Here is a 19,164-nt window from a genome sequence, read left to right as displayed (position 1 = left end):
TTGGTATTGACAAGGTGATGTTTAGATCTAGAGATATAGCCAGCCTTTCACGTACCTAGTGGAGGACCGATTAGCTGAGGAGGCCTTCCTTGCGGCTCTTGTCTCACACTCCTGGATGTGGAAACAGGGAGCAAGTAGACAGAGAGAAGCACGTGTGCCAAAGTGTTCAGGCACGGTGCCTGGTAGAAGTCCGGCAACTGGGTCCCTGAAAGGATGAGCAGGGCTGGTGCACAGCTGTGATGTCAGCGAGGTTTGCAGCAGAAACTGGAGCGAGGTCAAACAAGCCAGGGGTCAATCCAGACGGTCAGAACGGTACGGAAGGCGCACACAGAGGCAGAATCCAGACAACAAGCAGAGGTCAGGGGCAAGCACCAATCAGTCGAAGTCAGCAGCAATCCGGGTCGAGGTAACAGGCAACAGATCAGCAGGAACACAAGCAAAGCTGAAAGACTGTTCAGCACTGACCCATTGGGCCAGCTGGTTAAAATAGGAACATCTATTAGAGGGCCGTGAGTCATTACCTGTGCGCCACTGTGTCACTTCCTGTGCGCCACATTCCGTTGTGCGTGAATGCATGCTAAGGCATGTTTTCCGGCAACCCGGAAGACTGGGACCTGAGCATGAGCAGTAGCGTGCGAGCTCCCGGCTATGGCCTTACACAGCCGAATGTAAGTCTGGACTTTGATTTAATTTAATTTAACCTTTAATTGTCAAGCTTGACCATGTTCCCTCCTCTCACCCATGCCTCCCTGTTGGTTTTAATCTAAAGGGCAGCCCCATTAAACAATAGGTAGGTGGGGGGCAAACCTAGATTTTTACAGAAAAATCAAGATTTGCATATACCTGTAGATATCGATAACCTAACTCCACTGAGTGTTTGGATATAGGGTTTTTACTGAAGATTTTTCATCAACAGTTTTAAATGTTTTTTACTTCCGTTTTAAAACGGAACAATGCACAACAGGTTAGTTGCAAAGCAGGTACCATAGTTCCATGACCAATCCAACACCGGAACCCTGTGAAATTCCCAGTGAACCCGGGAGTGAAGGAACACATGATACTCCCTCTGCCTCCCTATAAAGAAACCTCTAATCACCATCACATTGTGGTGGGGAGGATTTTGCTGAGCCCAGTGCTGACCTTACCTTAAAACAAAGAAAGGAGCATCATCCCATTCTCATCAACAGAGATAATAGTGCAAAACATCAGGCTTATGGTCTAGTACCTCCAAGGCTGGATAGATGTAAATGTGCATTTTTTTTAACAAAGCATAAATCAACCTACCTGGACTGTATGGGGCAGAAACTGCTGTGGGTGTTATGACTTACAATGTTGGTGTTGCAGTGTGTTCTTCTGTTGTGGTTTTTATTTTTTCAAAAAATGTTATGTTTTTATTTCTTGTAGTGGTGCTGGAAGCCCCAGATATTGTCCTTATTGAGCGAAACATGGGAAAGAGAGTTGACCCCACCACTGGAGGTAACAAAGAGTCTGTAGGTCATATATTATACATGATGTTTATATGTCTGGGGTAGACAATAAAACACAAGGGAACCAAAGGATATAGGTGATTTAGTTCAACTTATACGTGAACTCAGCCAAAGTACATTGTAAAAAAGACATTGAGGGTTATTCACAAAAGGGTGAAGAGTTTGGAGAAGGCCGGAGAAGTGAACAATCTAGGACAACATAGCTGATTTGGAAATATTCTCCTATTCAGCTCACTTTCCAGTTCAGATATGTTGTCCTAGATTGTTCACTTCTCCGGCCTTCTCCAAACTCTTCACCCTTTTGTGAATAGACCCCATTATATGCAGATGAACACAATATTCACCTTCTGACCAAAACCCAGCTGCATGTCATCAACTCAGTGATCTTGGCACAAGCACCCTTCAGCCTAATCATGTATATTGATTCCCATCTCTCTGTAAAGGTGCCCATACACCTTACAACCATCGCAAGACTTTTCTCCTGCCTTCTCCAAACTCTTCACCCTTTTGTGAACAACCCTGTTTATTTGTCTGCCATATCACATATTTTTGGGTAAAACATAAACTTTTCTTGTGTACCTTTATACATGTTTTTGTTCAGCAGTCACATGACCTCACAGCCATCTCTCGGGTCACACTTTCTTATATAATTTTGCAACTCAATACTTCAGGAAGTTTTAAAGGATAACTGTACTTTTGAATAGTTATTGTTAATAGTGTATTGTGACAAACAGCCCCCTTGCGTCCAAGGTAGAGTAGTAGATGGGGTTTACCTGCCGCCTAGACTGACTAGGTCTGTGTAACAGTATGGAGGGGTTGAAGCACTGGCCTGGGTTATAATGTATGTTTTCTCTGGGATGAGCGTATGTGTGTGTAGACAGATTGCATGCAGTCTGTGCTGGAATAAGCAGAGCAAAGTTGTCTCTTAGGCAGCCAGGAAGCTGAATGTTTTGTTGCGTTCTGGATTGTTGTATTCTGACACTCCTTTTTCCCAGTGCCACATCAGGTTTTAAATCTCTAACGTACAGTCATTGTGCTGCTCTGCCGCTGTCACAGGCATCTTTTCACAGATCATTCTCTCAGTTTGGATTGAGTTACCCAGGAGCTCTCTTCTGAGTTCAACTGATATTTAGATAAGTACTAAAGCCCTGATGAAGGGGGATTGCTGAGCCCCCCGAAACCAACCCAACGCTGGGGAGGGGGGTTGGGGGGAGGAAGACACCCGGGGTCACGTAAAAATGTCCTCAGGTGAAAAGGGGTCACGAGTGGAAAAAGTTTAAGAAGGCCTGCTTTAGAGGGTGGTCAGACTTGGCAGCATTACCAGCATCATTCACAGTGTGAGAATATTTCTGGTCATGTCTATATGGCTGTAAGGAGGGAAGAGATGAACAGCACTAAGTCACTAAGAAGCAAAATCCTAGACTTTGTAGACTGCTCGATCTATATTCCCAATGATGGTGGCCAGTTGGGAAAAATAGGCTCCCTGTAGACCTGAAATTGGATTGCCTGACTTTCATCATATGGGTACCCTAACAGTCATGACTTCTTCAAAATCTGTTACAGCCATTCTGTTTAATCTGTCAACATGCCAGTTAGGTACAGAAAATGAGTTTTATGATGGTATTCATAGGGATTGACATATGCAAATGCCAGGATCAGCCCACTGTATATGTTTCTTATCCACGATGCAGCCCAAACGTACTGGGCCCTCTATACTGAACATGGTTGCCTGGTTTGCTCAGGCATACTTATACTCTCTTCTGAAAGTATGTTTGTGTTGGTGTTCCACAGATGTGTACCATGCAACCTTCGATTGGCCAGATGACCCAGATGTGCAGAAAAATCTAGTTGAACCAGAAGGGATCTCAGAGGAGGAAACTGGACAGAAACTGTTAGAATATCATAGAAATGTTGCAGGAATCCTGCGTACCTTTTCCAAAATACACAAGGAGATCAATGCTGACCAGCCGTGCATGGATGTCTTTTCTCAAGGTGTGTATATATATCTGTGTGTATCATATTTTTCATTTTAGAACATAAATATGCAGTCACTTTGGGTTTCGAGTTGAAAAATAGCACATGTGTGTATGGGGCAATTGTACGCAATGGCTCTCAAATACCACCAAACTTTCCAAATAAAATAAAATAAAAAAATGGATGTAAAATTGATCCATGTTTTGCTCAAAGCCCAACTCCCTCCTCTGCCACACAGTCCTTACCCCCCATACATTTTTAGTTTTATTTTGTGCATACATCAATTTCTACAGAAGTCCTTAGTCCAGTCAGTCATGTGACACACAGGGTCCTCTTCCTCTGGTTCTGTGTTCCTCGATGCAGTAACCGCTCTCTGCATTATCATACTGTGAGCGCAGGGTGCCATGATGATACCTCTAGGAAGTGGGTTGAATGACGCTGGGTGTCATTTAACTAGAAAAAGAACTAGCAAGGGATCTCAGGGCAGGTGAGTCTGCAGAGAACAGCGTCGGAGAGGAGGTGAATATTGCAGCTAGATCTTAATTTTGTAGTTTTTGAATTCCTGGGCTATTTACATAAAAAATGAAACATTTTAAGAAAATTTGGGCTTTAAATGATCATTCTGAGTCACTGACGAGCAGCAAGTACAAAGCAAGTACAGTCGAGACTAGAGGATCACCTACATGGAAATTTCAAAACGAAACCGAAATAAAAAAAATTGTGAGGCCGAAACGGAAAATGTTTTTATTTAAAATTTTTCAATATTTTATTTTTATTTTTTATAAACTTTTTCCTGTTTTAATATTTTATTCATAACATGAGGACAGAGTATGTTTACTATAACCACAATCATGAATGAACAGGAAGTGATGTAGATCACTTCCCATTCATAATTCAGTACACAGTAAACATACTCTGTCCTCCATTATCTACAAACACTCAGCGATCACTGACCGCTGAGTGTTTGCACTTGCTCTCCATCATGACACGCTGTCACAGGAGGCTGAGCGAGCGGTGCGGGAGGAGAGCTCAGCCTCTTGTGACAGCGCTGGCTGTCTCCGCCCCCCACACCGCTCTGCCGATCTGTGATAGGAGGCGGAGTGGTGTGGGAGGAGAGACGCCGGGCGCTCGCAGCGCTCTCCTCGCGCAGCGCTCGGCCGCCTGTGACACTTTCTCTCCTCCCCGCTGGGACACAGAGCAGCGCCCAGTGGAGAGGAAAGAAAGCAGGGATGCGCCACTGTGTCGCCAGAAAAAATTGCACTTTTGGCATTTAGCCAAAAGTGCCATTTTCAGCCGATATATCGGGGCATCCCTAATAATTATCAAATTGAGTAGCGGGAAAGGAGGAACTAGTTATGGCAAATATAGGCAGATGAAACTGCTGGTATTCTGATATATAAGGATGGTCAAAAGTGCAATTTTCGGCCGATTTGTATCGGCGGCCGATATATATCGGTGCATCCCTAGTCGGGACTCGTTACCTCCATTCTTGTTCTGTGTTAGTGACTTAGTGGATCCGTAGGGCAGGCAGGTCAGTAGCATTTTCATTAAAGGTCGGCAGTATCAACCTAAATCGTAATGTAAATCCTTGAATGCTATGACTTGCACGAAGTGTAGTAGATCTTTTGATATATTCAGTAACTCGGATTTTTGGCCTACTGTCCTTCATAATAAAATAACACTTGTTTCCTTTTCGAGAAACAATGCGCAGACACAATCTCCAAGAGGAGTAGCAGAGGACCTTGTTAAAACAAATGTGGGCACCTAATGTCCCAGACATTACAGCGCCCTTCCCTCTGGGCACTTGCACTTTTAATTAAATACCTGCTTTCATTTTGACCCCCTTGCCACAATCTTACCGTATGTCAAACAGAACACAAGTGCCCTTCCAGCTCTGCTGAATAGCAACGATCGCATTGTCCCCTTTTCTTCACTCAGCAAATTAATTAGTTTTCAAATTGCTTAATTACATCTAAAAGTTGAAATCAGCTTTCATAAAGAATTAATGACCAAATCAGTAAATAAAGACGCGGGCGCTTGAATATTAATTACTATTAATTAATAATGCAGAGGGATGAATTAGGGATGGGAAAGGAGAGTGAAGGGAAAAAAAAAAAGACTGTATATTCCGAGGAATTCTCTAAAGATCTTTGACAAGCCACATCAAGCTTCAAATTTCTTTTTTATTCAAGTTAATTAGTCAAGCAGCTCATCTTGGGGATTATTACTCCTAATTAACTTAGTTATTTACTGAAAATTAGCCCCATTTGTAAGCAGAGCTCACTGCCTTTATCCGAGCGGAGGGCGGTAAGTAAAACCAGTATTTTAAGGGTTGGCTTTATTGGAGTCTCCTCGATTACATCAGGATAAACGAGCATTTTTTTTTGCTGCATTGCCCACAAATTCTTGCTTTGTGTCTGACTTTAGAAGCCGACTTTTAAGGAAATCGCCACTTTTGAAGCAGAAGCCGAAATGATATTTTAGGGAATGCTCCATATTGAAAGGATTAATACAGTCTATTTGTTTTAAAACAAGTAACTGAAAGCGCTAAATAGCACCCATTAAAATGTTTACCCCCTTCCACCTCAAAAGAGGAGCAGCTAAAATGCAAGTTGATATCTAACACTTTATAAGGTATGTTTTTCGCCCCCTCCACTACATCACACTGATTGACAGCACAGCTTACAGAGCAAAATGAGGGTTCTATTGCGCCAGAACTTGTTCCTGTTTAGGCCTCGTTCAGAGCCCATTCACACCACATCCAGATTACCTCCAGACCAGATCAGACTGTTTCTGGACCCAAAATGCATCCCAATGTATCCCTATGGTATTTCTGGCCTCTGTTCCCACCAGCGCAATCCGTTCCGGACCAGACCAGAAAAATACTGCTTGTCCTATTTTGTCTGGTCTGGAATGCACTGGAAGGCATCAAAAAGGCATGGAACGCACTGGAACGCACCTGTAAGACCATTTTTAGATTTTTTTTAAATCCAATTGCGTCAAAATCGATGTAAAATCGCGGCAAAACAGCAATGCACTATGTTCCACATCTGGTCCAGATCTGGTCTGGAAAATGGTGTAAACCCAGCCTTGGACAGGATAGATGCATCCAGCAACAGTTATCTATTCCAAACCACATGTAATTTTATTGTATCATGTACAAATACATGCGGACTGCCACTTACAGATGCGGCCGCTGTCACCCGGTCATTTGCTTGAAGGGGCACGTCGGCCTCATCTCATCCCGATACCTGGGATTTCTGCACCATCTGTAGGTTCTTGCTGCAGGAAACCCAGATCGCCCCATGTGTATGGGGACATAAAGTCAAACTGTTCTTTGCACGTGGAAATGTACCCCCCACCCCCCCCAATTTTTTAATTCCTGAGATACAGAGGCAGGAAGACAAGCAATATGTTATTCTGATTAGAAATGTCATCATTGTTACTGAATATTGTTATGTTAGATAGTTGGTAGTTTTTGGCGATCTTCTCCTTAACCCTTTCGCTGCCAAGGACGTACGTCGTACGGAGCTACAAAAGTGCTTCCAGCTGGCCAGCTCAGTACGTCGTACGGACCTGGCATTTACAGTTCTACTATAAGCTGATGGTCGCCGGCATCTGGAGTCTCTCATCCCTCCCTGGAGCCATCCCAGGGAGGGATGAGGGACTCCATGGATCCCCGCTGCTTGTAGGGTCTGTGGCAGCGGGGATCCATTAAAAAATCACCGTCGGGGGGGTCCCGGGAACGAGCGGCGGCTGGCCGCAAATTCAGGATGGCCGAGCGTCTTCTGTTCTGAGCCGCTGTCATCCTGTCAGTTTTTGGATGACAGCGGCTCTGTGTTGCGTGACCGAGCTCGGGATCGTTAAATATCAATGATATTTAACGATCCCTCTGTGCAGAGCAAACACCGGAGTGATCGTCTGATCACTCCGGTGTTTGTAAATAACTGGGGACACATAGCGCTATGTGTCCCCAGTTATGAATGAACAGGCTGCGATTTACATCACAGCCTATTCATTGAAGAATTTATGAATTTGGGACTAGCACTCACTACAGAGGCTCCTCCCCATTCAGAAACTAATGATAGTAAAATATTTTTTACTACGATCATTAGTTTGAGAATGAATGAGAAGCCTCTGTACTGAGGCTTCTCATTCATTGAGTGCTGGGGCTGCAGAAAAAGAAATTGAGGACTTATGTCCTCAATTTCTTTTTCTATTTCAAAAGGGAAATGTCAGGGGTCTATTTAGACCCCAGAGATTTCACTGTAGCCCCCCCAACAGTAAAAAAAATAAATACAAAATTATTAAAAAATAAATAAAAAATGTTAAAAAAAAAAAAATAAAAAAATGTAAAACAAAATAAAATTATTTAAAAAAAATAAAAAATGTGTAAAAAAAAAAAAAATAATAAAAAAAAAGGACAACCCCTCCCTCCCCCCACATAACACACACATATTGTGGTGCACACCATGCACATGCGCTGCAGTGCGTTGTTAGAACGCATCGCAGTGCATGATCTTTTTTATTTATTTTTTTTCTTTAAAAAAAAACATTAAATTAACTGTGGCAGCGCATGGCAAAGCTTTGTGACTCATTGCCATGCGTTGTGATACCTTGTGTTGCAATTAAATATACACCTGTATCATTTTATCACAACACAAACACCAAAACAATTTTTTACATAAGTCGATTATTTACAGTTTTGCATACCTTCATTTTTTTACCTTTTCGCAAAAAGGCGCAATTACAAATTTGCTAATATTTGTTATTTATTAACTCAATACAGTTTTATCTTTTAGATTTAGTCAGAAAATATTTTTTTTTGTGCACGGATACTGATTTTGGTGTGTTTTAACAATTGAATTGTGTATTTTTATCGGTTTAATATTAATTTGAGAAACATTTGCGCAATTATCGCAGGGCCTACAAATTTAGTATCACCATCTTTTTATTCTACCGGGCCTGCGCTTTCAGAAAATATATGGTTTGGGGGGTCTTTTACAAACGCTAGCAACGCAGCAGTTGAAAATCAAACCAATAGGAAAAAATTGCAGAAAATTCAAAAATGGCTTGGCCAGCTGATTTGAAAAATGTTCCTGAGGGCTTGGCAGCGAAAGGGTTAAACCTTTTTTTACAATAATCCCATATTTAAAAACGACATGGCTTTTATTAAAGGAGAACTATGAGGTGAGTGCTTTCCACTCACCTCATAGTTCTAGCCGACCTGTGACAATGAGACTGTCACAGGTCGGCTCAGTAGATCGGGAGGTGAGCGAACACATACCGGCGTTCGCTCACCTCTCAATCCTGTCACGGCTCTCTGCCATGACAGGAGAGGGGCTTGATTCCCCCTCCCCGCTCCAATCCGCCAGCGCTGACTGGCGGAACGGACGGCGGAGGGGGCGGGTACAGCTGGCTCTGCCTTTAGATAGGCAGAGCCAGCTGTCAGTCACGCAGCTGGCCGGATCCCGGCACAATTGTCGGGATCCGCTTCAGCTGCGGCGTCTCAGTATACCGCGAGCAGCAGCTCGCAGTATACTGAGCCTAGGGTGACGGGAGGACGCTAGTTTGTGTCCTCCCGTTACCCTAAGGAGAACTATGGGGAAAAACACTGACCCCATAGTTCTCCTTTAATGGAACGTTAAGGAACCCTCACTGCATGCTGAATTACCCCCTTTTTAAGCTGTAGCCAATCCTCTATCGTTCCATTATGTGTTAGTAACCAAACCAAAACATGAATCATCTGTCTTCAAAATTGTGCATAGAAACGCGCCAAAACACTGTCGCCTAGGTGTGAACCCAGCCTTATAGTAATTTTTCCATCCTTCAGGATCATGTCCTGTAGAGTTCACAGTGAATATCCTTTTCGTTTGGGTCTATGTTAGGTCTCCTAATAGACACCCTGACAATTGGCATTCCACTTCTGTTTTTGCTCACTTGTATGACTGCCTTTTAATGTACACTTTAGCCAGAATGTTTTTGTATTTATTTTACTGTATTTATTATTATTATTTACTGATTTTATTTTTATATTTTATAGTGCAGATAATACGGTTTCCTTCACAGAGCACATACGTAGAACCATTCACACCAGTCGCTGCCCCAATGGAGTTTGCAGTGTAATGTCCTTACCACAGTCATACAGGCATGCACTCATTAGGGACGCTTTTATTTAAAGCCAGGTAACCCACTGCTTTGTATTTGGGTTCTCCAAGAAACCCACACAAACATATGGAACCGACCCATAGCTCCAACGTTGAAGGGCAGGAGTACTACTGATGCAATAATTGTACTGCTGGAACTGCAGATTAAGCCTGGTTATATATATTGCAGCACATCCATTATAATGGGCACTGCTGGTTTTCATCCAGGCATAAATGTAGCACCAGAGTTGCCCCACTGCTTCAAATTGACTTATTGCCAACACTCCGGAGTTCTGACAACACCAGTTACAGAGTCGTGTGAATGTGCAGGCTGCGTATCCCTGACTCAACCATTGTAGACTTCTTAGCTTTAGAAATTGCACAGAATCATGAAACAAGAGGCTGCAGGTCAAGAAACATTTGTGGGAATGTACCGAACTCTGGATGCAATGGACATAGCTGTCGACTGAAACTGAATAGTGTTACCAGTTCCCTTAATAATTTTACTTGTTGCCCAAATTCCTTTTTAACCTTTGATGTTTCCGTCACATCAATCACGTGTTTTCCATGTTTGTCTCCTCTCTTTAGTTCTGACCTTCGTTTTAAGCAAGCCACGCTCTCTGGCCCCACATACGCCACGTGTTCTTCTCTGCGGGCGGCCGGGAAGTGGAAGGAGTCTACAGGCTGCATTACTGGCACAGAAATACGATATTGTGAACAGTAAGTGACAGATTTCACTTTAATGATGCACTGTGAATAGTCATGCTCATAGGCAGAGTGCAGTAGCCCATAGCATCCAATCAGGAAGTTATACTGATTTTGTTTTTTAAACATGTTTTATTGCATTCTTTTACATTGTTATTACAAAAGGTCAGTTGCATAAGTATTGTAATAGATACAATAAAAAACAAGTTACAACACACAACTGGTCCTGTGGTACAGAACCAACTTACATTTAACCCCTACCCCTATTTACCACTATGCGCTTGTCGCCCCCACACGAAGAAAACATTTTTTTTTTTGTGTGTGTTCTGTGCCTGAATACTGATTTTAATTATTTTTTACATGTAAAAGAAATCAACTATAAATATTATTTATGATGTGTTTTAAAAATGTTGTATCTATGTGTAATTTGAAATTGTATATGTGCAAGGTTACTAAATGTAAACATGTTCTCGCTGGAAGCAAGAAGATTAAGGCCTGGTTCACACCTGTACGTTTTGTAGCGCGTTCAACGCTCTATGAACGCTCTACAAAACGCTCAAACATGAAAATCCCATTGTTTTCTATGGGTATGGTTCACACCTTGCCGTATTTCAGCCCGTCTGAACGCGCTACAAAACGGCCTACGCCTGAAAAGGTACATGAGATTCTTTGCAGCGTTTTTGTTGCGCGTTTCCATTGGGATACAGCCAAGTAGCCCTCGAATCGCGGTAAAAACGCGTGTCACGAAACGCGCTGCAAACGTGCATATTCGATACGCCTAGGTGTTTCTTGTACAAGAAACATCAGCAGTAAACTCTTTACGGTAAGCTCCACAACAAAGACTAGAGGCCACCACCTAAAACTAGTGGAGAAAGAGCATTTGGACGATTTCCTCAGAGACCGCAACATACACTTAAGAAGAAGATGCCCCAATGGACTCATCCACACTCCTACACATGTAGATTCACATGCATACACGCTATAGGTTGGACTTGATGGACCAGTGTTTTTTTTCGACCTCAAATACTATGTAACTATGTAACTATGCATGTGAGAAGCCATTTTTGCCCCTTACATACCGAGGCTGTTCTGCTTGGCACGGCTACACAATGGTTGTGCTTTACTGCTCCTTCTCATAATGCAAGTCTATGAAAGGAATTTATCAAAACTGGAGCAGACAAAATCTGGAGCAGCTGTGCATGGCAACCAATCAGTGCCTCTCTCTCATTTTCAAATCTTAACTGGACAGACTGAAGAGAGCAGCTGATTGGTTGTCATGCACAGCTACTCCAGATTTGGTCTGCTCAAGTGTTGATAAATTCCCCCCTATGAGTCCGAAAACAATCCACTCCCTGTGTGGCTGATAGGTCAGCAGTTCATTAAACGACCCTGTTGCTGTCCTTGGTCAAGATTCTAAATGAAGGTATACCTGTAAAAGAAGTCTGTAAACTCTCACCTTTCCTGATGTCCACTCTGACGAACTTTGCTCTAATGCTGAGAAATCTTCTGCTAAAGTCTAAAGGGAAATTGACATTTCAGCAAGTGTCGATCTCCTGGGTCCCTGTATCTCCCTGCTGAACATCCAATGGGTGAAGGTCCGCTGTAAGAACCTATGAGAGCTGTAGGGGACCCAGGAGATTGGCCATCCCGGAAGTGTCATTTTCCTTGCGGATATCAGCAGACGATTCCCCAGCATTGGAACGAAGGTCAGCGACACAAGCAGCAGGCTAAGAAGCAGAAAGCATATTACAGTGCTATTCTAGAAATAGAACACCTCCTTTAGGGCCGGTTCACACCACAAACTCCGCGTTCCAGTGTGTTCGGCCACTGGAACGCAAGCCGGACAGCTGCCTGCGTTCAGGGGCGGGAGGGGGCGTGGCGGTGCATTGAAGTCAATGACACCGCAGCCATCCCCCCCCGGTCCAGTACGTTCTGCAAAAATAGTGCTTGCAGTGTCTGCATTCTGGATGCGGGCGGGTGGCGTGGCTGCTGTGCCATTGACTTCAATGCACCGTCACGCCCTCTCCCGCCCCTGAACGCAGGGAGTGGGCCGGCTTGCATTCCAGAGGCCGAACACACTGGAACGCAGAGTTTGTGGTGTGAAGTGACCCTTAAATGTCACTAATTCTGATTAACATATAAAAGATTTATTGCATAATTATGAATATTAAAAACAATACTCATATATAGGAGTATGATTTTCATATACAGTGTTGTATTGCCTTGTTAGTCCCCTACGCGTTACGCTAGTAGGCTTCTTCAGGGGGATCGGTATAAATCTATTTGTAAATACATGATACATTGTTCATCAACATGTTTATATGCAATTTCATAATCCATTTATAAATCATATTTTCCAGTTTTCAATGTTTCCATTCAGCTATATACATTTATTCTTAGTATGATTGAATTATACAGCCACTTACCGAGAGGTCAAATATCATGGAGGGATCTAACACCAGGGGGACAGGAGCAACTCTCATCACCCCCATAATATTCATAATTATGCAATAAATCTTTTATATGAACATCAACAAATTTGTACGAATTATAACTATATGAATACCCTCAAAAAAAACCTGCACAACCTAGGTTGTATAATGTGTAGATTTTTGACTAATTCTGATTAAATTATATTTCTCTGTGTTTATTCCAACAGTTTCTTGTGGTCAGGTTCTCAAGGAAGTTGTTGCTGACCAGACGAAGCTGGGACAGTTGATTGAGCCATATATAGAGAATGAACAGCAAGGTTTGTAGCAGGACTTTCAGATACCGTGTGTTTTTTGTAGATGTACTGGATATAAATACATTGAACTGGATACCCAGGGATACTTCTCTCTCTCTCCCTGACATGGAGGCTTACGAGTAGAGGTGCACCGAAATTACATTTTTAAAACCGAAACAAAACCGAAAATAGAAAAATGTCAGACCAAAACCGAAAATGTGTTTTTCTAACCTCAAATATTTTAAAATATTTTATTTTTATTTATTTCTCTTTTAAAATAGAAAAAGGGATTGAGGACACAGAGTCCTGAAGTGCCCAGCGGGGAGGAGAGCACCAGGCATTTCGGATGAAAGATGGCACATTTGCAATTTTGCTAAAAGTGCCATTTTTTGGCCAAAATGTTTTGGCGGCCGAAATTTCGGTGCAACAAATTATAGTGGTGTGTGCTTTTTTTGTGTGTGTGCTTCTTTTTTCCCACCTGCATTAGAGATTCACGGACAGGTCAGGACAGCTCATTCTCTATATTGTCTCTATAGGCTATAGAGCTTTAGCCTGTATCACCCCAAGTCACAAATTAGAACTTACACAGGGCAGAGGACCAGTGACGTGCCTTCTGTGCTGGGTGAGGCACCCCCCAGCCCGCCGAAACTCCACCCTAATCCCGCCAAAACTCCATCCCAATCCCGTCGAAGCTCCGCCCCGTCCCACCTAAGCCCCTCCCCCAGCGCAGTAACCAAGCTCGGTAACTTGCACGTCACTGGTCATCGATGTCCTCACTGTTTTTTTTATTGGACAGCTCACATCTCTAACACAGAGTAGAGGCTGTAGCAGCTCTTGCCTCACCAAGTTAGGTTACACAAGCAGTAGGGAAGCCCGCTGCTGTGTAACCTAACTACCTGTCAAAATCTGGATGCATCACTGCCTGTAATTCGCAGCGCTGCCTGTAGATCGCACTTCAATAGCTTATTGGTGGGTTTCAGGAGTCCAGCAGTGACAGCTATGGGACCGGAAGTGATGTAATCTGCATCGGTCCCATAGAACGGGGAGGAGATCAGTGAACAGAGGTTCGCCGATCTCCTCCCCAGCTTCCCCCTGACACCTGAGAAGCTGGTCCCGGGCCCATAGGAGGGGCAGCGGAGCCCGGGAAACAAGGGGTGTGTGTGGGGAGGGGGTGCTTACCACCCCGTAGAAGCGATCTAGCAGCAGCTGAGCCGCCCTAGAATCGCTTCTGCTCTAAAACCGACAGTCGGCTTTACAAGTGTAAACAGAGTCCCGTCTGTGTAAACGGGCCTGATGCCACTGTACGTCACTGGTCATGAAGGGGTTAAAGTCAAAGCATTTTTAGGCTTTTTCAAAAGCTGATTCAATCTCTTACAATGGATGCTGCTCATTAATGTTTAAAAGTTTTCCTGCAGAATTAGCTGGTCTCTGGAGCACTGACCCTAATATCTTGTTTTAGGGCGACTCCTTTTCCCATGCAGTGTCCTATGGAGCCACCCTTGTTTGTGCTAGTAAGCTGTGTGTGTCTCCACCAACACAGAAACAGCAAGGCAAGTCTCTTCCCTCCTTCCTGCTCCGTTCTCCAAGCTAGTAGATGGACAGCGGCTGTAGACTTTGCTGTCCTTTGTGATCCTGTACTACAAAGGAAGTTCAGGGAAGTGGGGCTGAGAGAGTTGAGAGAGAGCCAGCTGTTTGGGAACATGAATACGGAAGTATTTGGGCAAACTGTAAAGAGATACTTTATTGGGCAATCTGTATTTGTTTGATCTGGATTCATTATTGAAAAAAAAAAGTTTGATATTTAAGTTAAATTAATATTACTTTAATATTATTTCCACCGCGATATCGCGCATTTTTGCCGCGCAATATCGCGAGAAGTCGCCAGCCAATGCTATTCAATGGAGCTGTCTTAACTCCATGTCGCTCGTCGCGGTCGCAAGTCGCTTCTACCGGACCCTTTTTCGGCGGATTTTGCTTTTTTTCTATGGAGCCCGACGGAGAAGGTCGCGCTACCGTCGCTGGATGGTCGCTGGAACGTCGCCCCGAAAGTCGCGCTATCCCGGCTGCTGCAAAAGGTATGTTGCTACGTGTGAATGGGGTCTCATGATACCGTGAACTCTAGCTCGCGGTATCCTGAGTTTTGGGTCACGGGAGGACGCTAGTTTGTGTTCTCCCGTGACCCTTAGGCCCCGTTCCCACTGCGCGATATGCAAATCGCGTGTTTGTCGCGCGATTTGCATATCGCGCGACATCGCAAGATTTGCCGCGCGATATCGCGTTCAAGCTTGCATTGAGCAAGCTTGAATCGCGGCTAAATCTGCTCCAAAAAGGGTCCTGCTGTAGCGACACACGACCCGCGACAGCAGGACCCTTTGCCCCATTGAAATGCATTGGAGCGCGATATCGCGCGGTAATTTGCCGCGATATCGCGGGAATTACCGCGCGATAAATCGCTCAATGTGAACGGGGCTTTAGGAGAACTATGGGGAAAAAGCCCTGACCCCATAGTTTTCCTTTAAATATGTCACTGTCTGTCAGTGGGAAGTAGCGTAACCCATAGCAACCAAACGCAAATCACCTCTCTTCTACATAAAGCTGAAATCTGCTTACATCGGGTCATAAACTTTGCATACCGACATTGTATTCTGCCCTGTATTATTGAGCGAGCACAAATGTGTCTACTTATCTCCGTACAGCAATATCTTTGCCGCTCGTACTTTCAGGATGAGATAATCACCTCGGCTTCACTTTACTCCGCGACCGTTAAACTTTTGCAGAGAACTGTATTTGTTTTGCATCCATATTTATCTTTTGCAATCGTCTTCAGCCCCTATCCAATCTTCTAAACCGAGAAGCAGAGGATCCCCCAACGCTCAGCCCAAATCCAGCCTCCGAATAACCCGTCCGCGCCCTCTCCACTCACCTAGACAGCCCTTTTGACCTTGCGGATTTGCACTGTGAAGTTCTCCCCTCGGACGTCTCCTCGAAGTGTGTGTGTGGAGGAGGCGGGAGCAATCGGGCAGTCCAGCAATAAGTAGAAGGATACAGCGCGGGGAAGCGGGGAGCCGGAGGCTCAGTGGGGACCTCACGCTCCACTCCAGAAACCCTTTGCAGTTGGCGTATTAGCAGAAGCTAACAGCACTTGCTTGTGTAAATAATTCACCAGTTGATTAATAGACACACATGGGTATAATTAGTTGAAGGAGAGACAGCAGCTACAGTAACGGGTACAGCGCTTGGGGGAACAAGAGACTATAAAAAAATATATTTTCCTTTTTTTTCCCCTCTCTCTTTTTTTTTTTTATTTGGAAACTTTCTAGGCCACTGGGCGTTTGAAGATGAGTTGGGAAGAGCTCAGTTCCTTCCGTTCTTTTGAAGTGGAAATAGGACAGTTTGAATCTGTTGACTTTAATTTTTCACTAGCTTTCAGCGCCCCGCAGTGCTACTCCCTTTTTATAGATATCACTAGGAAAACCGAGAGAAAATAAAATGCCTTTTCACTGAACTCCCACTTTATTACCTTGCCGTTGTCTGAGCCCACAAGCATGACGCTGCTGGATAAGGTTGATTTTATAGGTTAGGAAAAGGTCAAGCCATTCGTTAGCAAGTTTGTCCTCCAAGGGGCCATCTGTATTCTAAAAGTAGCTTCTACATAGTACATGTTTGAAGTCCATCTTTTTAATTGTTAAGCTTGACAACGTTTGGTCCTTAAAGCTGATCTCCAACCTTATCTTCAGGCCGTTCTGTGCGCCTCAAAGTGTGCATTAGAACAGCAGTCGCCAACCTTTCGGACCTCATGGACCACTAAATGCATAATTTTAAATCCCGCGAACCACTAATATGAATTTAAAATATATATATATATATATATATTCTCACATTTTTTTCCCCTCATATAAATGAAAATTTTAAAACCGAAATGAAAAAAAATGTCGGGCCGAAACCAAAAATGTTTTTTTTTAACTTTTTCAATTTTTTAAAAAATTTCATTTTTATTTATTTTTTATAAACTTTTACATTTTGTTATATTTTATTTTTACTTATTTTTATTAAACATTTTTATTTTTACTTTACTTTTAGGGGCTTCGGTGAAATATTAGGGGTCTAAACAGACCCCTGATATTTCCCTTAAAATAGTAAAAGAGATTGAGGACTCAGGGGTCTATTCACCAAGCTGCTGTAGGCAGCCGAGTGACTAACCGACCCCAAGCGAAGTGAGCCGAACGCTGTTTGGCTATTCACTTTAGGCTGGTACGGCTGATTCCACCTGTATATCGGCTGAAATCAGCCATACTTCGGTGGCTTCATGTGGCTTCGGGCCGGCCGAACATGCTCAGCGCTGCTGTTCGGTCTATTCTCATAGATGCCGAACAGCAGTTAGTAAATAGCCGAATGCCGCTGAATGGCATTCGGCTCGGCTGTTCTGCTCGGTCCCTCTGTGGACCGAGCAGAATAGAAAAATAGTTAAAAAAGCAGAAAAAAAATTTAGAAAACGATTGGGCGGAGCTAGCAGTGACAGCTAGCTCCGCCCAACTGTTTTCTATTGGCCGGACGGTTCTGCTGCCGTCAACAAAATAATTTTTTTTTAAAACGAACACACCATAGGAATGCATAGCTAGATTCCTATTGGCTATTTCACTTTGCAATAGCAAATTAGCTATTGCACGCGCCCTCTGCTGCTGTCAATCACCAGAGGTGGACCTGATGGAGAACTGGAGGTCCCCCTCTGCTGATTGACAGCAGCAGCAGAGTGAACCTTTCTGGGAGATAGTGTTTCTCTACCGGGCGGCTGGGAGCCTATTAGACTTACCAGTTAACCAGGAACGACATCTGTCATTACACACTGAGAACACGGAGAGGCCGCTCTCAGTGTGTAATGACAGTAACCCTGGTTAGCAGGTAACCAGGGACGCTGATCTCTCTGAAAGTGGCCGGAGCCAGCCGTGAGATAACGGCTGGCTCCGCCCAGCTGTTAGAAGCAGGCCGTCGAAGCTTCGGCAGGCTTCGGCTTTCACCTCGGCTCAGTCGAGCCGAGGCATATGCCTTCTGCTCGACTGAGCTGCACCTTCCGACCTCGAGAGCTGTACGGGCTATACTGAATAGCCCCGTACAGCAGCCCTTCGGTTCTACTGAACCGAAGGGGTCCTGGGGCCGAAGCTACGGCTAGATCCTTCGGCAGCTTAGTGAATAGACCCCTCTGTGTTCTCAATCTCTTTCTCTGCAGCTCCAGTTATAAATGAACAGGAATCCTCTATACTGAGTGTTCCTGTTCATTCATAGTGTGTTCACTATAACTACAACTATGAATAAACAGGAGGGGATGTAGATCACTTCCCATTCATTCATAATTGAGGATATAGTAACCATACCATGTCCTCAATTATATACAAACACTCAGCGATCACTGAGTGCTTGTACCTGCTCTCCTTCCTGACACGCTGCCACTCTGACGATCTGTGACAGGAGGCTGAGCAGTGCCTGTAGGAGAGACCTCGGCCGCTCACAGCGCTCTCCCCCCGCAGCGCTCGGCCGCCAGTAAGAGTTTCTCTCCTCCCGCTGGGACACAGAGCAGCGCCCAGCTGGGAGGAGAGAAAGCACAGATACACCGCTATATTGGCACAAAAATTGCACTTTCGGCATTTAGCCAAAAGTGCCATTTTCCGCCGATATATCGGGACATGCCTAATAATTAGCATATTGACTAGAGGGAAACAGAGCCGTAGCTAGCTCCTTTTGCACCCGAGGCAAGAACAGAAAATTGTGACGTCATGCACCCCACCTCAAGGATGGTAGCGCGCATGCGCAGAATGCACTTGAGGCCAAATCCAAAATAGCATAAAAATTTGTTTCATTTGACGAAACTAAAGAAAACATTTTTAGTTTCCGCTCACTTCGCCCGAAACAAATTTTTAGTCTTTGCACATGTCTAGTAGTGTGTGTGTGTGTGTTTCGGGGGCTTTCGGGAAATATCATGGGTCTAAATATACCCCTGACTTTTCCCTTTTGAAATAGAAAAAGAGATTAAGGACACAGATTCCTCTGTCCATACAGGTGGGGAAGAGCAGCAGGGATCCGAGGAGAAGCTGGAGCCTGTGCCGCTCCTCTTTTCCCTCCCAAGCCGCGGCTA

At 44.1% G+C, this 19,164-nt stretch overlaps 1 protein-coding gene across 1 annotated transcript in view; it reads left to right on the top strand.

The window, feature by feature from the left end:
* Positions 1–19,164, top strand: part of AK8 (adenylate kinase 8) — a 109,920-nt gene that overhangs the window by 47,606 nt on the left and 43,150 nt on the right. Inside the window, exons 7-10 of the mRNA XM_018565759.1 lie at positions 1,405–1,476; positions 3,279–3,479; positions 10,196–10,327; positions 12,972–13,061. Of these exons, the coding sequence (XP_018421261.1) occupies positions 1,405–1,476; positions 3,279–3,479; positions 10,196–10,327; positions 12,972–13,061 (495 nt within the window). The remainder of the gene's footprint in view (positions 1–1,404; positions 1,477–3,278; positions 3,480–10,195; positions 10,328–12,971; positions 13,062–19,164) is intronic.

Source organism: Nanorana parkeri, unplaced genomic scaffold (genome assembly GCF_000935625.1).
Source record: "Nanorana parkeri isolate BGI_ZX_2015 unplaced genomic scaffold, ASM93562v1 scaffold884, whole genome shotgun sequence".
In the NCBI taxonomy this organism is placed as follows: Eukaryota; Metazoa; Chordata; class Amphibia; order Anura; family Dicroglossidae; genus Nanorana; species Nanorana parkeri.
This window is presented reverse-complemented; position numbering and strand designations above follow the sequence as displayed.